General features: G+C 36.8%; 1 protein-coding gene and 1 pseudogene across 2 annotated transcripts; one reads left to right on the top strand and one right to left on the bottom strand.

The window, feature by feature from the left end:
* The first annotated feature begins 1,707 nt into the window (after positions 1-1,707).
* On the top strand, positions 1,708-18,474 carry LOC131772582 (protrudin-like). Of its 2 annotated transcripts, XR_009339264.2 has the most exons (15): positions 1,708-1,968; positions 8,508-8,575; positions 10,343-10,488; positions 11,450-11,508; positions 12,022-12,081; positions 12,754-12,789; positions 13,374-13,486; positions 14,158-14,321; positions 15,439-15,495; positions 16,025-16,052; positions 16,166-16,237; positions 16,566-16,615; positions 17,068-17,149; positions 17,653-18,016; positions 18,129-18,474. XR_009339264.2 is itself a non-coding variant. In XM_059088520.2 (14 exons), the coding sequence occupies exons 1-14, from the start codon at positions 1,823-1,825 to the stop codon at positions 17,745-17,747; spliced, it is 1,176 nt and encodes a 391-aa protein (XP_058944503.2). In that variant the 5' UTR covers positions 1,708-1,822; the 3' UTR covers positions 17,748-18,474. The 2 variants fall into 2 exon arrangements, 1 of the variants encoding a protein (XP_058944503.2); XM_059088520.2 differs by having other exon boundaries at positions 17,653-18,474.
* LOC136283963 (uncharacterized) lies at positions 2,286-3,152 on the bottom strand (annotated as a pseudogene).
* Positions 18,475-19,046: the final 572 nt, after the last annotated feature.

The following is a 19,046-nucleotide window of genomic DNA, read 5'->3' as shown; positions in this document are numbered from 1 at the left end:
GACACTGTTCACGGTGAGAGGCTTTTACGCTCGTCATGTCGGTAACCGGTCAAATCGCCCAAAGTCATGTCACCCAAACGTTTAGTCAAGTCGCCGGAAATAAAAGGTCAAGTCACCTGAAGAAACAAATACCTCAAAGGTCAGACTTAAATAGGTTGTAAATAGGTTGTTAGGCTGAGAAATTTTTATCACTAAGACGTTATTTGTTTTCAAAAACACCATGGGGATGATGATCGAAGTATGTTCGGGTGACGACTCCAAAAGCGTTGTTCGTTTCTAACCACGAAATCAAAGGTTGTTTGTTTGGTATTCACCCCTTTTGTACCCACGGACGTTTCGTAAACTTGAGAAACTTTACCACTAAATCAAACTAAAGCGGTGTTGCTTTCCAACAACACCATGAAGACTTTTAAAAACGATCATATACCAGTAGTCAGAATTGAAATACGTTTGAGTAACGACTCTAAAGCAGTGTTTGTTTCCAAAAACACAGTGAGCATTGTTCTTTCTATAACAAAAAAATGCAGCGTTGCACTGTCTGCTTGGTAATCATTCGTTTCGTACCCACGGACGGTTCGTAGCCTGTCTATTCGTACCCGCTGTGAATCGGTTTGTTCTCAAGCGAGTAACATTCAATTAAAGTTCCGTTGAGTCTATTTGTGACCTTCCTAACAATAACAAATAAAAAAAACCGGTAAAGAGATGTCGATTGTCGCGTTCGACAAGTTTGTCAATAGTCAAGCGAGTAACATACAAAAAAAGGTCATGTTTTATCTTTATCTGAACTTTTTAACAATAACAATAGCGCGGAATCCGAAGGTCTGAGGTTCGATTCCTCAAGGGGACTCAGAATCTTTTCTTTGTCCCACGCTCGTGACAAGACGAAAAACATCTTTCTCAATAACAAATACTTAGCGCCTTGTCCAAGGTAAGTGTGATATTTTAAAGATAACAGTGTACTGTTTACGCTCGTGACTTTTTTAACGATAGTGGTCTGATATCATCATTTTCCTTAGGGTCAGAATAGGCATGAATTATGTAGTCGTGCTCCGTTCCGTCTAGCGGTCGCATGTATGTCTTGATCAGATTAAAGAACATATAGAGAAGATATCATTCTAAAAAGCTAGCTAAAATATAAAATCAATGAACTAATCAAAATGAGCAATCATCCTTGTGTCGAGTGTGACAATGAAGTTAGATCGCGCCAACAAGTCCTCCAATTGGACGATTGTGGTCTTTGGCAGAATCGTACCTGAGAGGCTGGTATGGACCGAACAACATACCGTTTGGCCTCCATAAGAGGACGAGTAGAATAGCGATGTGTTACTTATTCGGTCGCGGCCTGAAACCCATCGGACCAAATTCTTGCGGCTGAGAGCTCTTGTAATGACTAGTTAAACGCTTTCGAAAGGCTATTTCAGATCGTACGTTGAATTAAATAAACATCGTTTGTGTTGGTTGAGAATATTTGAATCAGGTCGCATTTATAGTGACATTTCAATACTGAAGGATTGACGGAAGTAAATACACCTGGAGGGTGTTTCGATGGATCGGTGCCCTCAGCGGTTTCTAAAATTTCGGGCGATGTGACTTAGGTTCCGGGCGACATGACTTTCGGCGACACTCACCGTAGACCATCACGCCATCTCACAGTGATGATCGAGGGATAGGGGTACACAAAAGGGTAAACGAAGGTTACAGGTTACCGCTGTTCATAATGCGAGTAGGTGTTTAGATAAACACCAAACGACAGCCCATATAGCAAACCACATCGTAAATGTCTACGGGCCACTAAGAGTGCCATGAAAATATAGAATTCTTCATGGAAGCCTGCATGGAAGAACCCATGGAGGAAGAGAGAAGCGTAGAGCATTTCGATATAGGTACTTTTGTCCTTAACCACAGAAAACTGTGTCAGCTGGTGATACCATTGATAAAGTGGTATGAAAGTTTACTATTTGTGATCAGGTGAGTGCGATGTATATAACATCGAAGACTTTATTGCATTCGACTCTTGCACACCGCATACGTGTGCTCTGTGTGCTTTTGCATGATGTACCGGCTTACTTAAATATGCGTACACCCGATGGAACTTACAATTATCACGTGCTATGTTACATCCCCTTCTCTTAAATTATGTTAATTGAACCGGAAACAAACGAAAACAACAAAAAAACATATGTTCGAGCCAATGTATAAGATATAAGTATCTCTTATACATTTAAAAGATACTAATCATACTACTATGACTATATAATATAAAAATCATACTACTAGTGCGAGAGTCAGAGGTTAAGTCTTTCCGGTGCTCGAATTTCACGTCTCGAGTGAGATTTTCTTGGACCCTTCTTGGATCCGGTTTCTGTTAAGGTGGAACATTGTGGATTGGCACTTGAGGAGTTTGAGGTTATACTTCCTTGAGAAATGTAACTCAACAAATTGTTTACTAGGTTTTTGGAAGCATTGTTTGGTCTAAGATGGATCCTATTTCTTTGTAGCTGAGCACCAGTTTCTGTTTCTATAATATATGAGCGGGGCGTATCTCCCTGATCTACAACTCTAGCAGGATTCCATGTCTTTCTCATGGGATCTTGTGCATACATGGCTTGGTTCCTGTGTAGTTCAGGGAGTTCCTTAGTGTGCTTGGCACTGGTTATCTTGTCTCACTTTGAGCTGATTTCTAACTTCTTCTTGGTTCTTTGATGGCTGAATCTTACCAGGAAGTGTGGATTTAAACATTCAGCAATTCAGATGGTGATGGTATATTGGAGCTGAGGGGTGTTGTTTGTAGAGCCAACAGAGCTAAATCTATGTCTTCTTTATTCTCTCTGCATTTCAGGATCATTTTCTTAACCATCTGGACTTGGTGTTCAATGAACCCATGGCCACACGGGTAGTGGGGGGATGATATCACAATTTCAAAACCATATTGGCTTGCCAGTTGTTGGAACACGCCGCATGTAAATTGAGTACTGTTGTCACATTGAAGAGATTTTGGGATTCCATTTTCTGCGAATAGCATTTTTCTCTCATTAGCTCTAATGGGAACTTGAGTAGCAGTCGACAACTATGAGGAACCACAACTGTTGTTCATAGAACAGATCTGCACTCACTGTTTTCCATTGTCTTGAAGGGATCTCTGGTGGCATCATGGGCTCCTTTTGTTGGGAATTGTGATATTTCTGGCAAGTGCTACATGAGTTCATGAGATTTTCTATTTCTTTGTATATGCCTGGCCAGTGAACACAGGATTTGGCTCGTAGCTTGCATTTTTCTATACCAAAGTGCCCTCTGTGGATTTGCTCTCAAGGACTCAGGTTCTAAAACACGGCTTCCAAGAAGTATCAGCCCATCTTCTACTGAAATGTCATCTCATAGGGGGCCAGTACGGTTTTAGTGCGGGTCAATTTTCCTCATTCTATTGGGCCAACCTTGTATATCCTGATGGGATAGAAGCTGTAAGGTTTCATCTTTTGCAGTTTCTTCTTTGAACTCTTCCATTTTAGCTGGGGTGATTCTAATTAGGTGGTGAATTTTCACATTCATATCTGGTACTTCAAATTCATCTAATGGTGAAAGGTGTGACAGGGTGTCAGCTGTGACCATTTCTCTTCCTGGAAGATATTTAACAATGCAGTCATAGGGTTGTAGATGTAACATCATTCTTTGAAGATGTGGAGGTGCTTGCATCAGATTCTTTTTGTGGATCTGTTCTATCTGTTCTGTTCTATGGCTCTGACCTTGTCTGGGCTGGGCTTGACACCGTCTGGTGTGTAAAGCATACCAAAGGAATTGCACTCCTTTGTTGTGATAATGCACTTCTTGTCATTGAGCCTGATGCCAGCTTTTCTGGTATGTTCTATGGTGTCATGTTGGTGTATATCATGCTCTTTGTCATTTTTTCCGTAAATTGTAACGTCATCTGCAATGCCAATGGCTCCCTGGCAATCACGATATGTCTCATTGATCTTGAATTAAACGATATCTTGGCTCATTTGTAAGCCAAACAGCATCCTAAGGAAACGGTATCAACCAAATGGTGTATTAAAAGTTGTTAGGTATGAAGATTCTTCTTCTAATTTGACATTCCAATAGCCATTGTGAGCATCAGGCTTGCTTAAGAGCTTTGCTCCTTCTAATTTGGGTGTTATTTCCTCTAAACTGGTTATAGGATGATGCTCTCTTTTGATCACCTTATTCAGGTCCTTAGGATCAAGGCATAAACGAAGTCACCCATTTCCTTTTTCTCTAATAACCAAGGAGTTTACCCAATCTGTGGGTTATGTTACTTTTGCAATGATATTTTGGCTTTCCATCTCACTTAGTTTGACTTGTAGTTTGTCTTTCAACTCTATGGGCACCTTGTGGGGTGCGTGGACCGCTGATGATACTTAGGGATCTAATGTGATGTGATACATATAGTCGTCAAAGCATCCAACAATGCCATTGAAACATTCTGGGTATATCTCTATCAGTTCTTGTTTATTTCTGATTGGTGGCCGTTCTTTCAGTGGTGCATGGCTTCCAATGTAATTTGGGCTTTTCTTGCTAGTATCTCAATTTTGAGCTGAAACATTGAAGCTGTTAGTTGGATAGGCCTGGTCTAGTTGATTTGCTCTGAGTGTACAGTGTAGGGAGACTAGTCTTCAGTGCAGTGCATGCTTTTAGACTGAGAATTGCTAGCCCTGAAGGGTCTGTGACATAGAAAATGCAGTTGATCCTCTTCTCTTTGTACTTGCAAGGAATATTTATGGTGCCAAGCTGCTTGATTATAGAGCTGCCATATGCTGAAAGGACAGCTTCATTCTTTTCCAGTGTTTCTGGTTTGGGATTTCCTTTGTTGTTAAACTTCTGTAAGGGGATTATGTAAAGTAGTCTGATAGGCAAAACATTGCTGTGTGTACCTGTGTCTACCTTTCTCTGGGGATTAATTTTCTGCTTCTTGTCTGGCTGAGTTATCTCAAGTGTTGCAAAGGCTTCATCACATGTATTGTGTATCGAGTGTTGTGTGTCTTCCATGGCATTGACCTTGATGGTACTGATTATCAGGATTTCATTGTCATCATCATCGCCCTGTCCTTGATTGTGTGAATCACTTTCTTGAAGACTGGCTTTGTTCTTTGGTTGAATTGTTTCCATTTGCTAGTCCAGCAGACAGATTGCCAATGATTAGCTTTGCCACATTTTTAAACATGACGTACTGTAAGCTGGACATTTGTTCCTTGGGTGTTGTTTTCTGCAGTTGTCGCAGAATTCCCTTTCTTTTTCTGTATGAATGGCATCAATACTCCTGTCCTCTTGATAGCTTTTACTACTTCCTGCTAGTTTTTTCATGTGTTTACTTGTCACCTTGTAGCTCCTTGCAATCTCAATAGCGGCTGCACAGGTCAGTGATTTATCTTGGCTTATAAGAGATTTTTGAATATCAGGATTTCTAGACCCCCAAATAAGGTGATCTAAAACTCTATCTTTGACTGCAGCATTATCACGAAATTGACATTTTGCCGCTAGAATTTTATGTTTTGAAATAAAATCGTCCAGTGGCTCACCTTGTTCTTGTCATATTCTTTGTATTATATATCTGTGAATTTGATGACCTGTCTTTGATTCCAGTTGATTCTTGAACTATTCGAAGATAATGACAGGCTTTTTTCTGTCCTCCTTCTTTGTGAATGTCCAGCTGTTGTATATATCCAGGTCTTCTTCTCCCAACCAGAGTAGAATATAGCTTACTTTTTCTTTGTCGTCGGTGTCTTTGAGAACGCTTGAAAATATAAGCTGACATTTTTGTTTGAACCTTGAGAATGCATTTTTTGGATCAGGAGTGTCCCAGTCAATCTGTGGCATTATGCAAGAGGTAATGCTGCTGTCATGATTCGCTTTTGTTGGCCTCTCTAGTTCTTGATTTAACTTTAGAAATTATCCTTGTAAACTGCTGCTACCATGCAATGTATATAACATTGAAGACTTTCTTGCATTCAACTCTTGCACACCACGTGTGTGTGTTCTGTGTGCTTTTGCATAATGTGCTGACTTACTTGAATATGCATGTACACAATATAACTTACAATAGGTGATAATTATCATGTGCTAATATGTTACAGTGGGTAACTGTCGTAACCACAGAAACGATATCAATGCCTGTTTTCCATGTTCCCAAACTTAACTGAGAATATTCCCCAAGATTCACTTTTCCATCTATCGCTGTACCCAAAAATTATGTTTGTTACTGTGATTCTCAAAACTATCATTTTCTAAAGCTCTCTGTATTTCTACTGTTAGTAACAATATACATGAAAAAATAATGCAAGTCTGATTGGTTGTAAACAAGTGCATTTTCATGTAATAATGTACATGAAAAAATTATGTGTCTGGATGGCTGAAAACAGGTGCAAATAAAGTTGTGTTGTATACTCTCCCATCAGTGGGAGAGCATAACAGGGTAATTTAGTTTTATCAACTGGGTTGATAACATAAATTTGCCACCATAAAGGGTTAAAAAGGAGACCTTAGAGCATTAGTGTTTGTTCTGACATTAAGGGCTTGAACGCTCAAAACACATCCAAACCACTGAGTCGCTAGACATTTTAATCTCCCTAGTAATTGTTCCAAGCAGCGTATGGCAGTTTGTGGCCTTTCCATTTATTTAGGTAGCTACGAAAGCTGCAAAACTCTAGAACAAAATATATCTTTCATATCAGCACTAAAGAGTGCTTTCCATTTAACTGATTTATCATTTTTTTCTTGTCACCATGTTCCCACCAATGGTGTAGCTCCATTTTCTGCATATCAACACACACACAACCCACAATTCCTCCATTTCCTCTGAAAAGGGGCTAACACTAGAAATGTCAGCTTTGAAACTCTTTAGGGTAGCCAATTTATGTGAGCAACTCATGTTGTTACCTAGATACTAATAATACACTGGAAAAAAGCACTCGATTCTGATTGGCTCAAAAGGAAAGCATTTTTTATGTAACATGTCAGAGCAAAGTTGTAACATATAAGTGCAAATTACAAATAGCATGCCTAAGTTGTCAAAATTTTGTCTGCCTTGACGTTCTGTAATGGTTTTTTCATGCTAATTATTAATAAGTAACAATGTAATTTTGAGTGCAATTTGGTGTTAGTAGGCACTTGTGAATTTTTCAGACTACAAATTGCTTTGGCTCTATGGGATTTATTCATGCTTATTAAGACTAAATTGCAATTAAAATTATGTTATTACTTAATACACTACATATAAACTCAAATCAGACAATGTCTTGTTATAACTCCCACAAAAATATCACCTGCATAGCTCTTATAATAGAAGAATGTAGAATGATTACTTGCTCAATAAGTGATATTGTTTAGGTGAGGGCTGACCTTAAAACACCACAAGAAGAGTTGTGGGTGATATTGACAATATAAAGTTTAACAGCCTGAGTGCAATCCTCTTCACCCTCCTTTTCACTTTTCTCTTTTGATGTTGTGAATCAGTCACTTAAGGATCTGGGTTTTCACAGCTGAGTTATGTTAGCTTGTACTGGAAGGGTTTCATATAGACAAGATGATTCTTCATCTCCTGAGTGGATTTAGCCTTAATCCCTTCTGTATTTTATAAGAAACATACTGCTTGTAGGACTTACTGGCCAAAGGAATTCCAAAGATGTGAGTTTTTTCAGCATGTGGTCATGCTTGTAGCTTCATATGGTTAAAGTGGCACTAATGTTTAATGCCTTTAAAAATGGAGTCAATGCCATTCTCTGAATTGGTAACTCCTCAATTAGTTTAAAACTAATTTTTTAAAGATTATTGCTTATCAATGACATTATTATTACACTTTCATGTATAATTCTCCAAGAGCTCTATTACTGTCCAACTTCTATAAATAGCATCTTCTCTGAACTCATGATCTCTTGATGGGAAATTATTTCAGGGAATTTGATTGGTAACTGGCTGATAAAGGGTGACCTCTTAAAATATGATGGTTTAATTGAGGTTGAACTAATCTTAATAACAGAAATAATAATAATATTTGTATAGGTAGGGCAAGTGCAACTTGTAGTCTTTGAAAAATTTACAACTGCCTATTAACACCAAATGGTATTCCAAATCATGTTTAACTTATTACTTGTTAATAATATACATGAAAATACATCACAGAAAGTCAAGACAGATGAAATTTTTAGAGGGTGTGCATGCTATTTGTAATTTGCACTCATGTTACAACTTTGCACCCTTGTTACAACTTTGCACTTGTGTTACAGCTTTGCACTTGTGTTACATGGGAATGCACATGTTGTCAGCCAATCAGAAGTGTGCAATTTTGTAATGTACATTTTTACACAAGATAACCTCACCAGTGTAATGACACTAGTATCAAAAAGGGTCCTGTAAGTTAGTTATACAATGTTTACATTTCAACAGGTATAATTATATGGTATTACAGAGTAAAATACCATATAAAATCATTAATAATATCATTATTTATACCATATAAAAATTTTATTGATATTTTTTAGGTGGCAGTCTTGGCGAATTACTTTTGTCATCATGTTGGTTACAATTTACTTGTCTATCAGTTATCCAGGTAAACTTAGTTAAAATGTAAATGAATTAACCATTTAAGTCTGTCTAGATATTTTAACCCTTTAACTCCCAGATCAAATTTTTAGTTCTCCTTACTGTAAATCATACAATTCTTCTAATTTTAGTTCAGAGAATTTAGTAGCAGATCAACCAATTATCCCCAAATTGATATTTTTCTTTATTCTCATCACTTACCTGGTTTATATTGCATTGATAATTTGTAAGGAGAAATTCTGTCTTGGTCACTCATGGAGTTAAAGGGTTGACTCAACCCTTTAACTCCATGAGTGGAGAATTAACAGTGGTCAGCTCCTGCTGATAGATAGACATGTGATAGTACTCAGTGATTTAACTTCATTTAGTATTAAATTTCACATTTCTATAGTGTATGTGTCTATATATTGCATTAAATTTTGATATCTTTATTTTTTCATTCAGCTGTGCTAAGTGCACAAAAGCTGAGTCACTTTTCTCATAGAGGGAGAGGAATGTTAGATTATTTATAGAGCTCTTTTATTCATCAGATTTTTGCCTTTTATGGGGCAGACCTGTATAGATAATTGTTCAAAGAAAGTTCTCTGAATGGTTAATTACACTTAAGAGCTTATGTCAGCATGCATCAAACAAACGGTGGCAAGTCACCCAAAATTTCCTTTCACTCCTACTTTCATATTTTGTAGCCCAATATGTTCTAATAATTGTGGTGTAATTTTTTTGTGAAAATACATTTTAGTTTTCATATTTAGTGTTCATATTTGAGCAGTCGAACAAAAAGAGTCATTTCTCAAAAACTAAAATATATTTTCACAAAAAAAACTACACCACAACTATTAGAACATATTGGGCTACAAAATATTAAAGTAGAAGTGAAAACGAATTTTGGCCGACTTGCCACAATATTTCAAATTTGTTTGATGGATGCTGACATCCTCTCTTCATGTAGAATTGATTCACCAGCTTGTTTGATCACCTCAGTCCTTACAAGTATTCTCCTATCAGTTAGCTTCTGTAAAATTTCTTGTCTTTTCTGATCTTTACATGTTAAGTCTGTTGGTACTATCTTGGGAATCTTTTTTTCACTTTGACAGTGACTTATGAGAATTCATGTGAATCATAGTCAGCTTAATAAGAGGGGCTGTGACAATCATATGACCATTTAGAAAATATAATTTCTGTAGATAAATGGGGATGGTTTTTAGGTACAGTACACTGAAGACAGAAATATACAGTAGAGTTACTCTAATAGATGTAAAGGTATCTTGCAGGATGAGAACAAGACAAAAAAAATGCTAAAATAGAAAAGTTAAATTTAATCCAGGATGTGCGATGGCATTTAAGACCCTAATTAACTGTTTTCTTTAGATGGGCATGTGCACCCTGAACTTGCAATCCTTTGGAGAAGGACATTTTGTAACTCATGCATAGATTACACCCATGTAATGCTATACATATAGAGGTTTCAGTAACTTTTTCCATGAGCAACTAATGATGGTGCAATAGCTGGGCAGCTGTGCCCCAAAGTGAAGCCAAACATGAGAGACTGTGCACAGGCTCAACTGACAGCTGGCAGTGAGAAGACCTACAGGTGGTGGTAGACTGCTGGTGACTGGCTTTTATTGAAACCCCTGTACATATAAATGTCTCAAAAAAAGTCAGCACCCCCTGAGTGTCTCAAAGGAGAAATTACACTCTTGTTCATTTAAGTTGTCTGAGTAAACAACTACATGACAATTCTTACGTTTATAATCACACAGTATTTTGCTTGCAGCATATGTCGTCCATATACCACTGGTGTATGCGTCAGTTATATTTGGCTTATCTGGGATAAGAAGGCTGGGAAGAAAAACTTCAAAAGTCAGTAATCTCTTGCAAAGAAAAAAAGTTTGCAGGAAAGATGATGATGATTTGAATTTAGTAAGTACATGAACAAATTTAATGCTAGATATACAAATCCCCTCTATTTGTACAATATAGAAAAGGGAACATTTCAGTTGCTGTCACATTAACCCATTAATCTCAGCATTGGCACCTTTTGGTAACTTCTCAGAAGAGGTAAAGATCAGTTCAGTGAAGTAAAGGGGTAATATCATATATGCTATACTCTGTGGCTGCTTTAGTAACCATGAAGGCCCTGCTGGAATCCTGAAATAGAGCAGTGGATTGTGCTCTGATGGAGTAAAAGTGGAGTGAAAGACCTGTGGTTCTGTCTTTTACTTGCATCATTTTGCTTTTGGGTGGATTTCCTCTGTTCATGATAGATGGATTATTAAGTGATGGATCATCTCCTTGAGGAAGACAGTTCAAATGTACATCTGCAAGTGGCAGTGAATGTGGTGGTATTGATAATGATTCTTTGAAATTGGCTCTGTAACATTTCTTTATTCTATGCTGTATTATATGTTAAAGGAACATGAGTCATACTGTTGGAAATACCTAAATTTATGCTATAATAATATCTTTCAGGTACATTTTTACAGTCAGCACAAAATGTAGACTGAGAACAATAAAGAATGAATTCTAAGCCTGATAACATTTAACTTTATTAATAACCATTAATTGAGGTTGATCAAGACCAAAAAAGCAGACTCCAGACTCCATTTTTTACATAGACAGTATTTTGCACTGACAGCTTTTGATCTCTCAGCATACTTAAATTACTCACAGGACAGACTACAACTCTTGGTTTCATAGGTCTTGGTTTGCAGTCATGTGTTTTGGAATTTCAATTAATCACTTTGCTTACATATGGCTAACTGTGCCCTGTCCCCTCAAAAATTAATGTGGAAAAGGCAATCAAATGTAATGTAATTTGAAGACCTGTTGGGCCCTCTGATTTCTTATCAGAGATTATAACTTATTTCATTTGTTTTCTTAGGATGTTAAACTGGCAGCCATTAAGGAAGCACATGATCATCTAAAAGAGTACATTAAGATGTATGTATGCTGAGTTAACATTGTGTATTACATTTGCTTTGTATATTTAATAAAGACATATCTTCAGAAATTAATTTCATTGCAAAATTTAAGAATAAGTTGACCCACTGTTAGCAGATTTGTTAGTTGAAGCGGGTCAATCAACTGCCCAAGATCCGCTTAATTATTGCATTGTAGATGAAGAAACAAAAGAAACTAAATAACAGAAGTTAAGGAAATTAAAGGAAATAATTAAAGAAATAAATGAATAGAAAAGTTTTTTAGTTAAGATTGGTGGGAAACATACAGTTTGATCAATTTGATTTAGTTTTATATTCTTTGAGTTTTAGAATAATATTTTCAACATTGAGTGTAGGAATCTCAATTTTCCAGAATATCAAATATACTAGTGCAAAAATTTCTCGTGTTTTAAGTCTTTTACAGACACTTTTTTTCCTTGGGAGAATGCCTAGTTCTTATCACATTATGAAATAGAGTTGACTCACTAGTTTTTTTTTAAAAATGTTTTTCCAGCTCTGTGCAAATACAGATGGTAGAGGAAACCTTGTGTGAATGCCTCGAACAGTTTTACAGGTAACAATTGTGACAGCTGTACATTCTTGTAAATCCAACTGAGATACATCATATTTTTTATTGTGCCGAAACAGTCAAACTTCCAATGGAGAGTACAGCCTGCCAGTAACTGTGTTATTTCCAAAATGCTGCTCTGGAAATGATAAGTGGGAACCTTTTCAGCTGACTGAAATCATCTCTCTTTTATGAATTTGTATTGTTTAACACCAGCACTATCTGAGTGGGAAGTTTTCTCACCACTGTACAATGACTATTACCGGTATGTTCTTCAATTAGTACATGAACCTTGGTTCTCCTCCCATCAGGCATTACACTATCCCAACTTTTAATTTGCCATAGAATTGTGAAAGTACATGTACATTTAGTTATGAGATCAGTATAAGATTTATAAGAGAGGATGATTTGGGAAAAGGTGTCAGGTGTAAATCAAAATAAAGACTTCCCTGTCAGTACCCTCAGAGACTTGAAAATATGGTTTGCTGCTTACAGGTAAACCTAGTAGGAATGACATCCAAAAGACCTTTAACAAAAATCCAACTGCTATATTTGTTTGCCAGTATCAGAGATACTCTGTTTGTTGCATCTTTTCCACTGACTCTTTTGATATTCGTTTCATCTTTTATTTATTCATTTATTTAAATTCTTATTTTGCTTTTGAATTGTTATAAACAGCATTGCCAGATGGGAAGATCCCTCTGTTTCAAAGAGGTATGTTGTCGTTTTCTTTCTTTCTTTCTTTCTTTCTTTCTTTTTCAGAGATAAAGAATTAATTAATTAATTAAATAATTACATGTAAGTACATAACAAAGATAAAGAACTTGAACCATACAAGGAGTACAGTGAAAAAACTTCAAGTCAAATGATACTGCATAGGATAGGAATAAGAAATGTCTGTATGTTGAAGCATTATTTTACTATGATCACATTTTCAACACATACTTTCCTAAGATATTTATTTTGAAACCTTTTTCAGAAAGTTGTAGAAATTCTTGTTTGCTCCAATCTTCACTGTAGGTATTGTGAATTTTGGATGCACTCTATACTGTCTGTCTGAATAGTCCAGTTAATTATTATCTTAGTGGTGTTTGTGTCTAATAATACAGGCCCTTCAACCCTTAAAATCTGACTCAAGTTTTGAACTTGCTTAAGTCAGTGCTGGTGAATTTCCCCTCCTGTTTTGTGTATCTTACTTCAAATCAAGCCGTAAAGGCAGTCAACAATATTCTGAGACAGACTTTCCTTTCTGGTGATAAACATCATTGTTAAAAGAACATTTTTATCTTTACCTTTAGGTGCTTTCTTTCTCTCTTGTTGTCAGCATGCATTTTATTTTTTCTCCCTGGAAGATACCTGGTGACTTTTGGCCTCATACTCACATTTCTAGGCAACTCAGGCTTTAAAGAAGGTAGTCTTTATAAAACACACACTTATGCATGACTTTGATTCATGGTTAATAAAAGTCTTCTTGGGATAAGTTAAACAAGTTGGATAAAGTGCAGATTGCACATTTTTACCTGAACACAGTCATCATTGCACAATTTTTGTCACTGATTTTTTCCTTTACATTCGTAAAAACCTTAATTTTATGGATGATTGAGATAAACTTAGAGTGGACCTTGCCAGTTATGACCTTTGGCATTTAGAGTGAAGCCAAGAAGTGTATGAAAAATTCGAAAAGGTGTGACATGATATGCTTTTGGCTTAGATTTCTTTGTTTTCATGAAATGTAAAGGTTTGCAAATCACTTGCGCACCTTAATCTTTGGATGAGGTGTCTCTTCCACTGTTTTTGTTAACGCAGGACTTAAAAGAAATAATGAACAATTTTATACTTATTGTGGTTTGCATGATTGGTTAATCTTTTCTTGATTGATAGAGGGAGAGATCCTCTATTTCATTATCTTTTAATCTTCATTTAATTTTATTTTTCATCTTTTATCCATGTCGTGTGACAGAACCAGTTATTGCATTGTTATAGTAGTGGGTGAAACAGTGATAAAAGGGCTATGCAATAAATGTCTCACTTGTTGGTGGATGCACTGTGAACTCTCATCAATATAGTTTTATAACTTGATAGTTTTCAGAGAGGCTCAAGGGAAATTCTGGCTTAGACTACAGCGAGTGAAGAAGAATATTTTATCACAGAACTTTTGGATTGGTCTGGTAAATCCTTGGTTGGAAATCCCTTCAAAAACTCAAACTAACCAAGAAGTAACAGAAAATGATTACGATGATGAATGGGTGAGGAGTGGATTTTCTATTGTATTGCTGTTTCATATTCTTGTTTCCAAGATTTTGTACGTGATTTAACCTTGTAAGGGAAAGGATGCACCTTTTTTAACCCAGAAACACGCATCTAGATGTATACGAGAGCTGGGGTGGTTACCAGTCGTTTCGTACTCAGCTAGGTCGATTCGTAGGCCTTTGTTCGCTCGGACAAAGAGCTTACACTCGAAACGATAGCTTTGAAAATCTTTACGGTGGCCAATTTACATTATCAACGCAGTTGATAAAACCAACTTATCTCGACCTTGAACAACGTATCGGTCCTCAAATTGCTAGTGACTCATCACCTGGAAACCTCAAAACCGTAGTTACCATTCTAGAAAATTTTCCACTTTCCTACTCCGAGAAATCAGCTCTCAGTAGGGGCTTAAATGTTTTCCCATTTCCAAAAACCCGACGAATTTTCAGTTAAGCAAGACGTTGAAAAATTCCTTCGCCGTGTTTAACGGAAGGCCTTTTTCCACGACAAAGAAGATGATTCTAACACCTCGAACAAAGATGCTTTCGAAACACCTCAGATTCGAAAGTCTAAACGCTCATGTAAAATGGTTTTATGGCCAATCAGAGCGCGCGTACTATTTGAATTATTTAATAAACAACAATCGAACTCTCTTGACACGCTCGCGCTTGCAGCGCTCGAGGTATTTTGAGGGAATGTATATTGGGACGGGTACGATTAGACCAGGGGTTTACATACGAACTGACTCAAAATGAGTACGAATTGATTGACATTGGGTACGAAACGAGTGGATACCAAATTTCTTGGAATTTTCTTTCAGTCTCGCTTCAGAATAATTACCGTAACTTACCAAACGTTTCCCGGTCAATAAAGATTTTGACTTAAAATTTGGTTCTTGTGGGTTTCACGGCCTCTTAGGTAATCGACTGTGAGTTTTTATGAAGGAAACACTGCTTGAACCTCGAATCCCATATTTGGGCAAAAATGCAACGTTGCTTCTGATTGTTCGGCTAATAACCCAACGTGTTTTTAAACAACCTGACGGAATTTAGACATTGCAAGGTGATATGCTTCTGTTGTAAGTTATTTTGATTTTCTCCTCTTTCTTTTCAGTATGATGCACAAGAACAGGAGATATCTCTCTCCGAGGATGAGAATTACGAGCAAGAGGTACAAGACACAACGAAACGAACAATATTTTTCAATGCTGTATTCATTTAAAATCTCAGGCAATCACTGTTTTAGTTTGAAAATCGTCATGTGCTTGTGGGCCTCTTGAGTTTTGTATACTGCTTCTGAAGCTTGCATAATATTGTATCTGCGGGAACCTGTGATAGTTGAAGTCATTTCAATTCGTATCCTTGTAGCGTTTCCCTCAAAGCTGTTTCGGAAGATCACTGTAACTATGACTAAGCAGGAACTAATCAGTAACATAACCCGAACTTTCCGCTGGACTACCCGAAAATTAGATCAATGTTTATGGTAAAATGTAAAACTTGGTCATCGCCAGTGCCCACAGGAGTCTTGCCCATCCTAGTTCTTATCATGATGTATAATTAAACCGAATTGTAAGTGTTCGGTGTGAAATTAAACGTGAGGAAACCGTTTTGTATATTTTAGTATACAACTTTTGGCTCATGGCTGTAAGTAAGACGTAAAAGTATATGATTCATGACTGATATTTTTTGGTAATTCACAGGATACCCCGTTAACAAGGAGAAGTGCAAGTAAGTTAGTGATTTAACTTGAAAGAAATGTATTCGTCGCCTTTGCCATCAATTGAGAATGAGGAGTGAAGAATTTTACATTCTTTCTCTAATTCTATTAATTGTTTTCTCAGAGCGTTTCTCTGGATTGTCTGTGGTGACCCATTTCAGCGACTACCGCAGGAAAAAAAAGCGCGTAAATAGTGGTAATATGGATGTGAAGATTTCTTCTGATTATTATGTTTGTAAACAAACAGTGAAACTTAACCAAACGTCATTTATTAATGAGATCAAGAACTTGACAGTGTATTCGTTAACTTCTTCTAATTGCTGCTGGCTTGAATAATAACAATCACGGAAAGTTTATTTTGCTTCTTTCGTGTCGCTTTCGCTTTGTTAGATCGGCAGTTTTCTCGAACGCATTACTCTTTATTAGTTGGTGTAAAAAAAGAATTAAATTATTTATACTAGTACTTCCCGTTTTTATTAGTTACTGTAATTTTCCGGTCATGTTGCTTATTATTCTTCTCTTAGTAAACTGTGCTTCATGCGATGTTACATTTTCTTCTCTGCTAAAGAAAAGGGTAAGTAAAGAAAGCTTTTTGGTAGCAAATTTATTACATTGTGTCAGTCAGTGTGCTGTTGAAATGTACTTTGTACAATGTGTGACACGCCTGGCTGAACGGCTTGCTCACACTGTATCATAGTAGCCTGCATCAGGTATCAAGTATAGAAATCGAGAGCATATAATGTAATTATTTTGGAATAAATCAAGTAAGTATTTCAAAACTAAAGAAGAAGATCAGCTCATGTTTTTTATACTATTAAGTTTACTCCCTCACTCTGTTAGGCACTCGCTGTCTATCACGGAATCGATTGCGAGTAGCAATAGCCAATCAGATTACAGCATATTTGAAAGAAAGCTAGTGGATATATGTTTATAACTCTTAGTTATCTATACTTCAAAATTCAGTGAATTTTTGTGCTTTCATGTTTTATCATTGCGACATCTAGTTACTGTTGTGTCTTTTTGTAGCAATACTGCCGGCATTGCGGAGATAGCTTTTGCTCTCGCTGTTGCTGTAAGCGTGTAAAAAGAGCTGTATTTGGAGCAACTGGTGAGCGAAAAAAATCTTTCTCGAAATTACCCTTTGTCGTTCCTCATGGAGAAAACAGCCATGAAATACCAATGGAAGTCAGAACTTCTCCTCCTCCTCCACTCCCTCCCCCCCTCCTCTCCACACACCTGTCAGTTCTTTAAACTTGTTGTTGTTGTCGTTGAACAAGACTTTTCATTGTCAAGTTTTTTGTACGTGCATTTCAACTGTGTAACTGATGGTCCTAAGTGGTTGAAACAATAAATGTAGAATTGAAGAGGCATTAAGAGAATAAAAAAAAAATTATATCTAGGACCCCTGGTTTTGTGCAAACCTGATGTGTTGCATAAAGCGGGCCCTGACTTTCGTTTGCCATCATTTATTTTATTACGCGAAAATTAGGTTTATAATGTTTCCAGGAATAACAAACTTTGAAGGGAATAAAGTTACGTGTGTTGTATGATGATAAGAACAGCTTATTGGTTAACTCAGCTGATTTGTATTTTTTCGATCTTCATGAATAGCACCGGCAGCTTATGAAGAGACAGTACTAGTTTGTAACAGTTGCCATGGCTACCTCATGAACAAAGAAGATGAAAATAAGGCGGACATTTGGTGAAGGACAATGGATTGTTAGAAAATCTGTTCAGGTGGTCGGTCGATTGTAAGGGTATGAAGCTGTTGCGCCTAGTGACTCGAGTAAAGCAGGGAACGGCTGCTTGCTGTTTAAAGCTTTCTGTGTTAGCGACGTGGAAGGTTTTGCAAAAATGTAATACTGGCAAAGGAAGGCCTGGATGGTAACTCCTGAGGAACACTTGTTGATTGCACTGCAAATTTGATGGAGCCGTGGTTCTCCATTTGAAATAAGATTCTTCATGATAAATTATGGTAAAAGTGTATTTTACTGTATGTTTAATTCACATAGCTAATACCCATTAATTAAATGCCCTCTGATTGGAGGAGTGAGAATTCAGATCTTTGTTTGTTTGTTATGTTTTAGGATTCATTACATATTCGGACAAGTGTAGAAACTTTCTTTGTGTGCCGTCCGATAAAGGAGGAGAAACTTTCACATCCGATATTAAGCAAGTAAAAAGGTGAAGGCTTCTTGTTCAATTAGGTTGCCTGAATGGATAATGTCGAAAATGAAACACAAGGTTTGATCAAACTACTGTGACAGTAGTATCTGTAGAACTGTAGCCTTCTGTTGCGGGACGCTTCAATTTTTCACACATTTTGTCGAGTTTGTCAGAAACCTCTGCAGTTTCTACTGTAGATCAATTACCCTTGCTTGTTATTAATATCGAGTTTAAAATAATAAAGAAAAGAGACAAAAACTCGTAAAAGCTTCTTGTTCTTCCTGCGCGTATGAAAGCAAAATTTAATGAAAGATTTGATGGCAAAGTAGGGGGTATCTCGCACCAGGAGGTTTTCAACGAAACATGATTAGTGGTTTTGTTTCTTTTGTATTGCCTTGATTTCTGAAGGTAAACTGAACACTGACGTGGAATAAAAAGGGAGAACTTTTCCTACATTGTATATCAGAATAGACTATTAATTGAAAGTGAAGACAAGCACGAATGAACCTCTGCCATCATGACGCCAGTGTAGACGTGTTGCAAGAACTCGAACTTTCATCTTGTATGTGTTAAGACAATTTGAAATTTGTGAACGAGTAACGGAGAATTATTACGATGACTGCATGTTCCCTTGAAATATTTATTCTCAACTATTTACACTGTATTGAGTTGGTTTAACATGTTAGAGTGATAAACGCGCTATAATTGGAGTTTGCTTTATTGAGTTGGAACACTGTTTGTGGATTCCATATTTCAGGCAATTTATGTCTTCATGATTTAATCTAAAGTTATGTGAAAGTACGCTATTTTTAGTGCGTCTGATGTTCCAAAATTTTCTT

This window comes from Pocillopora verrucosa, chromosome 1 (genome assembly GCF_036669915.1).
Source record: "Pocillopora verrucosa isolate sample1 chromosome 1, ASM3666991v2, whole genome shotgun sequence".
Taxonomy (NCBI): Eukaryota; Metazoa; Cnidaria; class Anthozoa; order Scleractinia; family Pocilloporidae; genus Pocillopora; species Pocillopora verrucosa.
Note: the sequence above shows the minus strand (reverse complement) of the source record. Positions and strands in the feature narration are given on the sequence as shown.

Coding starts and splice junctions, on each gene's coding strand:
- LOC131772582 (XM_059088520.2), top strand. CDS start 1,823: ATGGAAGCCTGCATGGAAGAACCCATGGAGGAAGAGAGAAGCGTAGAG. Junction 10,489..11,449: donor ATGATGATGATTTGAATTTA/GTAAGTACATGA, acceptor TTGTTTTCTTAG/GATGTTAAACTGGCAGCCAT. Junction 16,616..17,067: donor CTTCTCTGCTAAAGAAAAGG/GTAAGTAAAGAA, acceptor GTCTTTTTGTAG/CAATACTGCCGGCATTGCGG.